Raw genomic sequence first — 14,865 nt, forward strand, 5'->3', positions numbered from 1 at the left:
TATAAAAAGGGCAACAGTTCCACTATACAAGAAGACACAACATGAATTACTGCAGTCTCCCAAAACACCCACCTCGCACAACATTCACGCAACACACCGCATACATAGTTATTAGGAAGCCGTCCTTTCATGACCATAGCTGTTAATAGGACGTTAATTAATCAAACAAACAACACACGTAAATCATTTGGGAAAGCCAATCAAAGTGCAGTGATAGGAAAGGCCACGCGCCCTGTGCCATACGCGCATTTGTTGGATAAATGACGCATCAAAAAACATACTTAGACATTTTGATTGATCATCGGTAAGATATTATGGTTTTTGAGACGGACCCCGGTTTCTAAACACGATGATGTAAGGTCTTTTTTTATTGGTTCCCCACCCGCTGATTTGTCAAATGTATACAGAGGTTATATGACGCGTATTACAAACCACTAATGCATTGAAATATCGAGTTTTGTTTATCGTTTTTTTAAGTAAATGTAACTATATATCGTGTTCTGCTTTCGAGTGTAAGCGATTTTCATCTAAATAAGCGACTTGTCATGTGACACTCAGCAATGGTATAAGCGGTCCGATGTAAACAAAGATGTCATAACGCAAAATCTGATACTGTTCAGGGAGTTCCCTGCGTTAGAACCTAGATGTAAATCTGATACTGTACTTGCTGGTCGAAATCATCTATGAGAGATAATTTCCATTCTTTTCACTCAACAGCTTGAAAGCGACAGAGACAATTTCTTTAGCATCCCCCCGATGTGGTCGATCACATTCATGTAACTTTATCTGAAGAACACCTGAACAAGTCAACCACGTTCATTACGCTAGTAATCTTCATCATCCCTTCCGTATTTGGAGACAGAAACAGTAAAATTCGTAAGCGTTCATTTCGTTTTGTTTCTACATTAAATAAATTGGTCTTTGGGTCGGTATATGAACTACATACCACTTATGTTTCTGATTTTGTATTTGACAAACAATGACGCATGAAGTGAACTAGGTAACATGTCTGTGTATTTCTGCTAACATACAAATAATCAATGTTTTGTTTTACAACAAGAAAAAAAAAGTTTAATATTACTTCAAATTTTGAAGCAGTTTCTGGTTAAATTATCAGTTAACAAATTCATCTGCTAGCATTATTTACTTATTTGCTGAATCAACAGTACACTGACTAATGAGTGACTAATAAAACATTGATGATACATGCTGATGTTAATTTTTGTTTTCGCCTCAATGTCCCTAGAAAATGTTGTTTTGGCGCATTGTCTGATCAAATGTCCCATCGAAATTTTATTTTACTCTTTAGTGATACATGTCCATCTGAACGTATGCATTTTGATATGTTTTTACATAACGTAAATCTGTTCAATTGCAAATTTACTTGAAACCTGCAGTCCGCTAATTATGTCATGTTCATCATTAGATGTTTTGCAACACTACGGTCAATTAGACAGAATTGTAACCCTAGATCTGACGACAAAGTTGTCTAGAGCTTTATATATCTGCCATTGCAGCTAGTTAATATATGCCCGGTATTATTTCACTGCTTCTTGATAATCTCAATTCTTCAACATTTTGAGTCTGCTGTGGATGACTAGCAAATATTGGGTCCTGTTATTTTAGAATTTAACAAAATATTAACAAGTTTTTCAATAAAAAGTTATAGAGTTCTCTAACATAAACTTAAAGAATTTTGTTAAGTTCAAGTCAGTTGTGGAGTCTTGTATACAAGTAATTTGAGTTAATATATTAGCATCATTTTTAATCTTTTTATTTTTAATTTTTATCAATATTTTAAGCTCATGTTTCCAGTTTTTAAATCAGAGATAATAATTGTCTTAATAAAATCTAGCCTTATTAGTGATTACACTTGTCTCTTAAACTTCATATATACACATGTATATTATGTACAAATGTATTGTGTATGCATGATTGTGTAACAGGAGAGGAGAAAATGTAGCGGCCAGATCGCGATTCGAACCCGGGACCCTCAGAACACTAGCCGAGTGCTCTACCGACTGAGCTACCTGGTCTCCGATGATCGACCCAGCCCAATCCCGCTACACTCCTCCCTCCTTTCTCGAAGTCTTCGCCCTCAAAGACATATGAGAATCTTCCAAATACCACCAACGTGGGTTATTTAGATGGGCGCCAATTTTGTAACAGGAGAGGAGAAAATGTAGCGGCCAGACCGGGATTCAAATCCGGGACCCTCAGAACACTAGCCGAGTGTTCTACCGACTGAGCTACCTGGTCACCGATGATCGACCCAGTCCAATCCCGCTACAATTTATCTCTATATTGATTAGCTACTGTTGTAGCGGAAAACATATCACCTTTTGACTGAAAGCCAGTCAGAAGGTGATATCTTTTCCTCTACAACAGTAGCTATATATTAATTGATTACATCAATATGCTAATTCATTGTCATGTATGTTACACACTATACAAAATCCTACATACCGTTATGTTTTGTGATGTGACACTCCATTACCACGGTATCCATATGGACAATTTGGCAAATTAAATCTGTTACACCTACTGAATTAAATGCATTAAATTGTATGTCATAAAATTAGAAAATAATGCTAGCAGTTAATTTTTGTCAACTTCGAATTTGAAAAGGAAACTGCTCCAAAATATAAAGTAATGATCTTGTTCTTGTAATAAAATAAAACATCTATATCACATACGTTAGCAGAAATACACAGAGACACGTAAGTTCACTTCATGTGTAATTTATTTACTGTAGACAAGTATAAGCAAACCGAAATGAACACTTACGATTTTTGCTGTTTCTGTGTCCAAATACGAATGGAATGTTGTAGGCCTTGATTATTGCCACACGGATCGTGTTGGGGAAGTACCCGGGTACCCGTCAAAATACACGCAGGAAACATGTGTAGGCTTCCCGGCCGGGCATCCGTCAAAATAGGAAACATACTGATACTGAGTGTTAGATGTCTGTGTAAACGTAAAATTCAGTAACAAGAAGTACAAAATAGCACTCTTTTGTTCTATTTTACTCACAAAGGATGACACTTCATCTGCTAACGACATGTTCACAAGCAACATTGTTGCAATTCTTATTTCCCATGATCGGAGAAGTGATCATGAATGGCGCACATGTTTACTTTCACTATCGGTATGCTGTATATGATAACACCAGAGGCTATCCGAATGAAGACTACGTCACTCTTTTGTACTTCCTGTTGCGCATGTGCGGTAAACAACATCTGGCACGGACATTCTGAGGGCTCTGTTAGCTTGTTACATTACGATTGTATGATGTTACCGATTGATATTAAATTGATATACCAATGCCATTTGCAGTATTGGAGAATAAATCTCTCACATTTCATTATGATTACATTGAAATTTGCTCCATCTGCAGATCGCCCCAAACAACATCGGTAAATTGTACCACTAAGCTAACTCACGAAGTTGATACGTTCACATAGGAATAAGTTCACATACTGTAGGAATACATGTCGAGTATCTAGGTACGGATCGGATACTTAAATTCGGGTACACGAGGACAAAATTTAGTACCCATACCAACCCTACTTATACATACTTAAATCCTGTCAATTCCTTTATTTAGTGTTATCTAAACTAGAAGTTCGATCCTATATGCAAATGATTGTCGAGAATTTAGGTCATCGATCGCTATCATTCATGCAAATTATTCTCACTATTTTCCATTAATAGACAATGATATTACAGCTTTGGACACATTTTTGAAACTATAACACTTTTAAGGAAATACTACAGATTTTTTTCATGCAATCATAATTACACCATGACAGCATATTTGCTTTAGAAAGCGGATTTTTTGGACCTGAGGTGTAGTACTTTTTCACGCTAGGTGGTGTCGTAGTCGAAAAGGCATTTCCAGTATTTCCGGTCTCCCAGGCAATGACAATACGCTGTAGGCTATATAGCCTTAAGCGTAAAAATACTGCTAGGGACTAATTACATAATGATCAAAATACGAAGACTCACTCACTATCAGCTGAGCAGGGAGTATCGGGTGGTAGATCTGTACAGTAGCTAGCGGTCCGGAGCCGCGTGCTCGTTTGAACTGTTCTCTTCACTATATCAAGTTGTATTAACACTCTCCATGCGTCGTAATGTTAACCGAGTCATATGTTTGGATTGCCGCTGCTCCATTGCCTAGGTTCCTTTCGCATTTTAGGGGAGTCAGTTGGTTATTTTGGCGGAAACCTTTTGGTTCAAAACTACGGTAGCCATGTTTTGTTTACTACGGAGAGTGGTGGATGTTGCGCATGCGTTAAGATTGACCTGCACTGATAGCTGGTCGGGAGGATTTTTAGGATTCCTATAATATCTATTAATTTCTTCGCATACAGAGCGATTTTGGTGGGAGATTTTATTTTTCTATTTCATTAGAAATTATACTGGATATATTAACACCATTTTTACCGATTTTAGCCCTTCTTTGCCCGACTATTCGCTTTTAAACGTTTTTACAATGATAAACAAATACATGACATAACATTACAACACAACATTTGCTAATGTTTGTTTATTAAATTATATGAAGCAAAGCCAATTAGGATAAAACATATTTTTTCCTCATTACAAAGATGACTGTGTTGTATGTTTTGACTTAAAGTTACCATTTTGTCTTAAAATCTGATTTGATAATCTCTCCCAAAACTTAATTTCCCTCGTTACAAAGATGACTCTGTTTCATGTTCGGACTTGAAGTCACAATTTCGTCTTACAATCCGACTTGACAATTTCTCCCAGAACTTGGTTTGAGCTCCAGTCAATTTGTCCAAAGTTGTGTTACTTTTATTTGGCCATCGTAAAGGACGGATTATTTTCCAGTTGTTCCGGATAAGTTTAGGGAATTCGCTCTTTTTTATATCGTTTAACAAAATAAAAATATTCATATTTTCTCGTCCAACACGAAATGAATATTCACAAGTTAACCTCATGGTGAAAAGTAGCCACTCTCGTTCTAATGAAGCATAACTAACAACAAATACAGTTTGACGTGATGAGTCTATAGCGTCCATGATGTTATCAGCTATATCTCGTCCTAAGTTAAAACTTTTATCTTCACAGCAATATTTAATTTGTTTCTCATCAAACCAAGGTGCTATTTTTTCCCTCACCCAACTCTGATCTTCGTCGCTATATGAGATATAGATGTCATTTGTGTATTTTGTATCTTCCATCGGATAACGACACCACACTCGTAACCACACACTACGTCGCCACGCCTCTCTCGTTAGAATAACAAGCACAATGACAATCATTGTTATAGTAACAGAAACGATAAGCCATGTTTGAGAAACACAATGATCTTTGAATTGATCGAAATGTTCTAGTAATTCTGCAATCGGTACCCGAATTCCTTCTGAAGTCATACATAAAAGTTCTCGCTTTTTGTATATCACATCAGTGGCTTCTACCCACGAAAGGAAATCTAAATTTTCACAGTTACACAATAAAGGATTCCCATGTAAAACAATTTGGAAATCAATCGATTTAATTTTAAATTCATCAAGTAATGTATATTGGGAATAATTTAATGTACTTATGGAATTATTGCTAATATCAAGATTCTCTAATACCGTTAAATTATGTAATATCTCTGTAGGAATCCGGTCCATGTGATTTCCAGAAAGGTTTAGTTGTTTGAGAGTTTTCTTCTGGTCTGCTAACAGATGTTTATGTATGAAATGCAGGTTATTTGAGGAAACATCAAGTATAGACAGATGATGAAGTCCTTTAAATATTGCAGGTGTGTTCCGACTAAGGACGCGTTCGATATTACATTGCCTGGCAGTCAACCGAGACAGAAGAGGCGTTTCTGTAAACATATTTGGATTTACTTCCGAACAGTCGATTCCAGTCATGTCAAGTTCCCTTAAGTGGACCAGACCTTTGATAAGTCCATATTCACATCTAAAATTCTTAGGATAACCTATCTTCAACACAGTCAGGTTATTTTTTGCTATAGTAATATTTACTATATACCCTGATAACGGATTGTCAACAATGTCTACATACGTAAGATTTGTGGGTAAGAAAAATGCTCTTTCTCTCATAAAAGTACTCCGCTTTCGAAAAATTCTCATCGCAGTATGTCTGATTAGTAGGCGAGTTAATGAACTGAAAAGCCCCAATAGAGTAAGTGGTTGTGGCAAATAGAACATATTTTTTGACAAATCTAATTCCTTAATGCATGTTTTAGAAGTCCATGCGGTCATTACATCTATGCCTATTGTTGAAATAGCATTACCGATCAGATAAAGTTTCTTTACACAAATTGTTCCCAGGTTAAACATATCTGATTTCCTTAGACCCTCACCGTTGGTAAATCGATATCGAAACCCTATGATTGAAAGTGAATTCATTGTTCTTCCTCTGATCCCGTAAAGTCCCTCAAGAGCATCATGGATAGTCAAAGTGTATGCTATATTTTCCCATTTCAATTTGATAAGATTTCCGAACGAAGCAAGTGTGTTAGTTTCAATCTTTCGGAAAGGTGCTGCGATACTTAATACTTTAATGTTTGATCTTTTGAGACCGTCAAATGAATCGTTTAACAAAGTCACGGTACCATTGCCTTGAAAGGATAAGTATAAGTGTTGTAAAGATGTTTGATTCCAAAATCCGTTACCAAACACAAAACCCTCAAAGATATCCATAGCAAGGACAATAAGATTAGAAATGGATGACAAAGCCTGTTCTGGATATACTTTACTAATATGGAAGTTGTTTCCTTGGATTTTTAATGTCCTTAGCTTTTTCAGAATTTCGAAGACATTCATATCAATTGAAGATTGTTCTAATTTGTTGTCTGTGAGATCAAGTTTCTCAATATTAGGAACGTTATCGAATGCTCCGGATGTGATCCTTACTAGTTTGTTTCTTTGAAGATACAATATCTTTAACATTTGAAGATCCGGAAATGTATGCCGTTCTAGAGAAGCTAGATTGTTGTTACTTAGATCCAAAACTGTTGTATTTGACGGTAAATCCTTAGGTACACCAAGCAGACGACATCCGGAACATATCACGTGGGTCTCTCCAGGCATTTCAATGGTGTTACAGCAAACCGGAAGTGCATCTAAATGAGTATAAAAACATTGGAAATATATATTATTAATGAGTGAGGAGTACATGAATTATTTATACAACTATTTACTTTGTTGAAGATGGTGTGACATTCAACGAAATACAGCATAAAATGAAAATGATAGCATACATATGAAATTGAATAGATTGCACGTTAGCCTGTATTTATTTGATACAGCAGGTGTTCAAGTTGTAAATATCAGTAACATAGTAACGTCTTATTTTACTGCATTATATATAAAAGCTACTTACATCGAACATAAATAGGCCTGACCTACTAGGTTGATCATATCTAGTATATGTAATAAAGAGAAACTACCTCGAGGAGAACTAGAACGATCATGACACGTATACAGGCTTAGACATGCAGTTATTTCACTTTTGATATAAATTGTGGATTTTTCGACCTGTTATATATGATACTACATATTACTATAGAGTTTTAAAATAAACACATGTTACCATGTAATAAATCCTCAAACAGTCATAACGTGAAATAGGTCAGGTAAACATGCTTACGTCATGGGGAAACCCAGAATGATCTATTTCGTTCTGTTCGTGTGTTTGCTTAAATACTGATTTTGGATAATTCTGGATATAAAACTTCCTACATTATTTTTGAAGTTACGATCATGACACGTATACCGGTGTAGCATGGGATTTTGAATCATGGTACATTGACCCCGGGGTCAAAATATCATTTTGGTGAAATGACCCCGGGGTGAAAATACCATTATGGTGAAATGAACCCCCCCCCCTTCTAAAAATAGTTTCAATTTTGTATTACTCCTCAACAACAATCATTTTCGTTATATTGTAAACAATCAGTATATAGTAGTAATCATAATTAAATTGTGTGTCGAATTTAGATGCTGGTTTCTCCTTTCTGTGTGACTTAACACACTGTGATAATAGTCTAAGATAATCTTTGTTACTTTACAACAACAAATCCTCACTTACCCGAGGGAGGGAAGGTCCGCAGTAGTATACATAACGTAAGTAGGAGCTTTGTGTCCGCCATGTTATATGTCTACCAGGAAGCTTTTCAAGTTCGTGTTACGGTAGCTGCAGCACGAATAATTTCACATTTGTAAAATAAATCATAATTAGGACGAACGAGAATAATTAAGGGACATTTGAGATGAAGTATCAAAGGAATTTGAAACTGGTCTTGTGTTCAGATAAAAGGCTGTCTTTCATGACATCGACATAACAAATAACTGGAATTGCCTTTAAAGATGGAGTTGCAAAAATCCGCACAAGCTCTTAAATAAGCAGTCATATCATTCGGTAACGTTACTAAAAATATACCTTGCCATATTATGACGTTTAGACAACAATTTTTTTTTAATTTTCAAAATATTTAATTCAAGTAACAAGCCAACTTTTAAGAAAATATTTTGGTGCTCTCAAACTGCAAGTGGGTTAATTACCTTTGTTAATAATTGGCATGGCAGAAAATATACCTTGTGGACCGGTTTCCCCGCATCTAGTAATCTGATGGCTTCGATATTGTCGTTTACAGTAAAAACTTTTCGTTTAGGCGAAGCTATACTACGTACGTACGTCTGAACTGTACACTTAAAACAACAATAATGGCGCAAAAAGCGTCCCCTGGGAGCTGTGTTCACTTCATCTCGTACAGACGTGAATCCGCAAGAGGTCAAGAGTGTATCGAATGTGACTTCCGGCTTTGATAAGGTCGCCTTTTATATAGCGAAATCGATAGTCGGGAGTACCTTGATCATAGTCGCTTGTCGCGTAAGACAGACAGTCGCTTTTATAGGTAATTACGTCGGGAGGAAAAATAATGGTCGTTTATGACAGGCAGTCGCTTAATTCAGACGGTCGTCAAGGCAATTTTGACTGTAGCACCCAAAATTTCGACATCTTATCTCTTTAAAATGTAGCCATTATTTTATTAGTTACATTTGGCTTACATAGTTTTGAACATATTATGTAAGTACACTGTATATATACTCTTCAAAAAATAATACAGTTTGACAACATAAAACATGATATTGACACCGTTTTGGATGAAAAGGGAACCCTGTCATACACATCTAGTGGACAGCTTTATGTTGACCATAATACAGGCCCCTATGACCCTTTGGATTTGTTTACGTATTTCACGAATGTGCATCAATGTTGCTACATATGAAATTCAGTTTTAATAAAATTGGTTCTTAGGCAAATTTCCATCGTTCATGAAAGAAGTCCTTTGTAGTGTTAAAGATTTTTAGGTCTTCATGTGTGTTTTAACTACTTTTCCTTTTATCAAAAAGGCATAAAGGGCCTAATTGATGTTTTCTAATTACACTCAAAGTATGTGTCAAGGGGACCCCCTGTGTCCACCATTTAAACACATTTTTGTTTTATTTTTTTTTAATATTTATTTAAACAACACTAGTTCATTACCATTGCAACAATTATATTATTCAGCATATTTCATTACCCATATGTGCTAATTTACACTTAGATCTAAAATTATCCAAATTTCAACCAATCAGGGCCTCTATTTTGCTACCATGTCAACCAATCTATTTATGTAAGTGATACTGTTATTCAGCATACCTCATAACCCCTTTACATCAATTTTCATTGAACGATGCTACACCACTGACGCAGTATCAATAACAGAAGCAGACGAATTAGTATTTTCTTCACTTAAAAAGTTACTTACTTTACACCAATACCATCTTTCAACTTCTTATAATATATACAATAAAGGAAATGATAAAACTAAATAATTTTGTCCCGAAAAAAGTCAATGGCTCTATGTTTTATAAGTATTGAATGCGTATTTATTTCGTACACCTTTGTTGTCTTTATTACACATAGATTGACATGAATAAACACCAGCATTATTGTTCAAATGATGAGTATTATTTACATCCTATCGGCGGTGAAGCATCTTTAAACCTGACATTATCTAAATTTCAGCGAGTCAAATGCCTCCTTTATGTTTTAATGGGAACAAATGATTTCCAATTGTGTTATATTTAGCAGCTAAAGTTATTTATATACACTATTTTTTACTTAAATCGGGCTCTGGAATCTCCGTTGCTATCAGCTGCACGTCAACCAAATTGTTTTCTCGGATTTTGATTTTGAAACTAACTGACACATAGATAGAAAATGTCCGGAATAGGAATTTGAATGTCAATCCATAATAATAAGAACAGTTCGTATTTAGTATCAATGTTTGCTATCCAATATTTCTACAACTAAGTCAGCCCTAATCTCCTCCTCCTCGACGTTAAAAACAAAAGGTTGAGACAGACATTTCAAATAATCTGATCACCATATAACCAACCAGTCAAATCTCGTTAATTCGATCTCGGCATAAAAAGGTGAAAAGATGTCCTGGGGTTTACACTTATTGTACAAATAAAGATATAGATTTTATTGACATTGATACCAATATTTTGAACGTATTAGGGACCTTGAGGTAATTATATTGTATTCTAATTTATTTTCAACCGATTTAATTTTGCATTGTCACGCACAACGACTCTCTAACAACGATTTAGATTTATGTGTAGGCTAGTCCGTGCTTCCAGATACCGTGCATGCTACGTTTCACAAACAAGAAATTGTTTATATGAATATGGCCATTTGACCCATCCTGTCCCACGCTCCGGCTCATGTGATAGTGATGTTACAAATTTACAGCAGATATTTTGTCAGTGATATTTAATCGTGACATATTGTGGTGAAGACTAATAAAACCTAATAATAACCTAAAAAATACTAATAATTTATACCGAAAATCAGCTCAAAAAGTTTTAGTTTTTAGTAAACTACGAAGTGCATACCATCCACTCGGAAGATTTATTGCTTTATTCGTCTTATTCGAAAGAATTATGTTCGGGTAGATCGCATAGACAGATTTATAACCTACTTCATACAAGGTTATAACATGTGTCGAGTTTTAAACCTCGCTGTGAAAGTTTGTTTCACTTCAAATGGCTGTATATTTGCCACATCGACCTCTCATAGTTGTACTAACCCGAGTGTAAACATTAAGCAGGTGGTTTATCCGCCATCTTTACTTTTTATTTCACAATCCATAATGGATATCAATGAATTCGTAACCGTAGTCTGGGCTTTCTTTACTTGTGTATGGCAAAGTTCAGGTAAGTGGTAATTAGATATATTCATTATTGAGGTAATAGCATAACCCAGAAATTTGATTGTTTATGCATTTGCCTTATAAATGTGTCGCCAGTGGATCTATTTTTCAAAAAATCCTTAAACTTAGCCATATTTTTTTAATCACGTTTACATTCTTTCATTCACTAGTGTCACAACGTGAAACTTGCAAAATTCGTTAATTATCTATATCTTCAAAATTCTTTATTAAAGTAAGAAACATCTTTATTTTGTTCTATTCGTACATGTATTGTTAAATACTAACAAAGCAATGGTGTAAAACAATCACCAAGGATATTATCAGATACCCCGATACCATTCTTTTTCATAATATTAAACAAATGAGTTGAAAACTAACAGAAAGTAAAACTTCTATGACTGATTAGTTACATGTTATGTAGGTGGTATTTTTTTATATTTTACGTTGAATCAATATATTGTGCGCTATGCTATGTGTTGACGGATTTTTACCACAAATCATTCCGTTTTTGCTTTTTCATGAATAAAATAATAAAAAGTATCAAAAGCAGTAAATGTGGGAATCGACACGAGGGGGAAATTTACGCTAATTACGCGAAGTTCAAGATTTACATTACATTCATACATTTACATTTTATATTATATTGAAGACTTGTCAATACAGACACAATAGATCTAATCGAATGCGCATTCACACTAATTGCGGAAGTCAGTGTTTCGGTGTGTGTAGTCTTGCGTGGCAACCACTGCGTTTACGCAAGGGTAAACGACTATTGCAGTTGGTAAGGTAGCGAAGTGAAAACGGAAATGTAAATATATACAAATAATACCATGAACCTTTTTGAACAAAAGACTGATGATTACACCTTCTCCGTCAAACGTTAATCTTATACATCCAATTAGACCTGCGGCCAGTTGTTCAAGGGTAGCTGCACGGCAGTTATGTATAAAAACACGAGTCAAATTGGTCAGACTAAAGGGACAATTTTCGTTAATTCATGGTAGCCTGAACTATAATTATATGTATTCATACTTATATATTCATATTTTGCATTCATACTCTACAATGTCCGTTAGAATCTATGAGGTCAAACATGCATCAAGGGAGACAACTAACGTTTTCTTATAATCTACGCGAATATCATTAGATCGCGGCGCGAATAGTTTATACTGACAGAAAGAGCGAAACTAACAACCCGCGAAAAATTTCCACGTTTACAGTAATTTAAAATATAATATGAAAAAAAGCTATGTACGGAAATATTATATGAAATATAATTAATTGTAATTGTAATATTGCAAACTAACAACACACTTTTGTATAGTTTAGTGATCTCTGAAATATCATAAACATATAAATAAGATCGTGAGTTTGAAAGATAATTAATTAATGATATATTTCATTTTCTAGTTTCGCTTCCGGTTTGCTGTAAGATATCACACTTTCAAGAGAAGAGTCACGTGATATGTTCCGGATGTCGTTCTGCTGTTTGCTAAGGATAATTAACCAAAACGAATTGTACGAAAATTCCGTCATACACGACCTATCGTTATTAAGTTACATCATTTGACTTTCTTCGCCACATCAAATAACAAAGGGAACTCAGATATCATAGCACCTTTCCCGGCATAATCCAAATTCCTTTGACGACTGATTTTACCACTTATCAAAGAGACAGTACAGGCAATGGGTGTGACTAGTCGGATGATCCACTGTTGACGATCATTTCAAAAGAAACAAACTGGTGAGAATCATGTGTGGAGCATTGATGAACGTCCCTAAAGATGATTAACCTTGATCTCACGGACAACTAAACTGTAGATACTATTCTCTTTAGATGGGAATGTTCTTCGAAACTCTGGAACAATAGGCTAAGGACATTAAACATTGAAAAGAAATAAACTTTTCATATAAATAAAAGAATATACCCCAGAAAACAGAACTTTGTCAATATACATTTCAAATCTTGGTAGTATCTTTCGATAGACACTTTTTTTGATGGTGTTTTCTGTTTGAGAAATGGATAAATAACCAATACAAAATATTTTTACTATTGAATTCAGCATTCGACGGTCTCGCCACATCAAATGTAAAGGAACTCAGTATCATAACACCTTTAATCTTAAAGTATAGAATTTGGGCTATTCTGTTCAACATCCGAGATATGCATATGCAGTTATCAAAGGGCTTATCCATTTGAAGAAAATAGACATATCAGGAGTCGACTGTTCAGAAGTGCATCCAAATGCGTTTTCAGAAATTCCTAATCTATCTAGACTTACTGCAAGGAAATGTAGAATCGGAAGTATCTTAGGTTCGAACGTACCAGCTATATTCAAGGGACTTAATCATCTTTCTTTCGTCGATATTTCATCAAACAAACTGCAGATTTTACATAGTCAACTGTTTGCAGATCAGAAGGACTCTCTCAAGTATTTGAACCTTTCCGGAAATCTCTTGGATCAGATCCCTACACATCTATTTTATGATTTAACAGTTTTAGAGAATATTGATATCAGTGATAATCTACTCAGTACCCAGACCTATCCACAATACATATTACTTGATAAAATTAGTGCCAGATCAAACGATTTCCAAATTACGTTACATGGAAATCCATTTGTGTGTAGCTGTGAAAATTTGGATTTCCTTATGTGGATAGAGGCTACCACTGTGATATACAAAAAAGAAACTCTTTCGTGTGTGACTACAGAAGGAACTCAGGTAACGATGGGAGATTTCCTGGAAACTTTTGATCTATTTAAGGATAAATGTGTTTCTCAAACATGGCTTATCGTGTCTGTTAGTGCTACGGTGATATTCTTTGCATTCGGTATCCTCACTCGAGAGGCATGGCGACGTGGTGTGTGGTTACGAGTGATGTGCCGCAATCCTATAGAAACTTCGAAAAACAAAAATGATATTTATATATCCTATTGCGCGAACGAAGACTCTACATGGATGAAGAACAACCTATTACCTTGGTTGCAAAAGAATGAAATTGAATTTTGCTGTGAGGATAAAGATTTCATACCAGGCCGAGACATAGCGGATAACATCATGGACGCTATGGACTCATCACATCAAACTTTATTTGTTGTTAGCTATGCTTCTTTAGAACGAGAATGGACAACATTTACTATGAGATTAACTTATGAATACTCATTTCGTGAAGGAAGAGAAAATATGAATATCATTATTTTGTTCAAAGAAAAAAGGTCGTTTTTATGTCTACACTTGTATTGGAGTCAATTATATAATGAGCAAATATATATTAAAATTGCATGACGTCGCTCTTATCATTTAACACACAAATGTTATTGTAGTATGTTTTTTCTTTCATTAATTTTTTTTGTAAACTTATTTAACAGCATAAAAACTATTTATATGTATCTTATATTTTGTCCATGTTTGTTGAATATATTTATTCTAAGATGGTTAGCAGCAGAAACAACGCTCCATGATTTATATCAGAATATTGAAACCCAAAATCAAAAATGTCTATTTTAGTGTATAACTCGAGCAAGCGACGCTATCATTGTGTTTATGGAGCAACGCTATTTAACATAGTCAATATATGGAGGGGTGTCAGCTTTGGGCATTGTGAT

At 35.0% G+C, this 14,865-nt stretch overlaps 2 protein-coding genes across 2 annotated transcripts; one reads left to right on the top strand and one right to left on the bottom strand.

Annotated features, from left to right (window-relative positions):
* Positions 1–4,489: 4,489 nt before the first annotated feature.
* On the bottom strand, positions 4,490–8,306 carry LOC138335229 (toll-like receptor 3). The gene is made up of 2 exons (XM_069284219.1): positions 8,083–8,306; positions 4,490–7,114 (listed from the first exon to the last, which is right to left on the bottom strand). Exons 1-2 carry the CDS (start codon positions 8,141–8,143, stop codon positions 4,701–4,703), a joined length of 2,475 nt encoding a protein of 824 aa, XP_069140320.1. The 5' UTR covers positions 8,144–8,306; the 3' UTR covers positions 4,490–4,700.
* Positions 8,307–13,094: 4,788 nt separating this feature from the next.
* LOC138335630 (toll-like receptor 4) lies at positions 13,095–14,545 on the top strand. Its single transcript, XM_069284794.1, is given in 2 exon segments — positions 13,095–13,102; positions 13,321–14,545. Coding segments are annotated over 2 exon segments (1,233 nt in total).
* The last annotated feature ends 320 nt before the right edge of the window (positions 14,546–14,865 follow it).

Source organism: Argopecten irradians, chromosome 11, assembly GCF_041381155.1.
Source record: "Argopecten irradians isolate NY chromosome 11, Ai_NY, whole genome shotgun sequence".
Classification (NCBI taxonomy): domain Eukaryota; kingdom Metazoa; phylum Mollusca; class Bivalvia; order Pectinida; family Pectinidae; genus Argopecten; species Argopecten irradians.

Coding starts and splice junctions, on each gene's coding strand:
- LOC138335229 (XM_069284219.1), bottom strand. CDS start 8,143: ATGGCGGACACAAAGCTCCTACTTACGTTATGTATACTACTGCGGACC. Junction 7,115..8,082: donor GCGGACCTTCCCTCCCTCGG/GTAAGTGAGGAT, acceptor ATACTCATTTAG/ATGCACTTCCGGTTTGCTGT.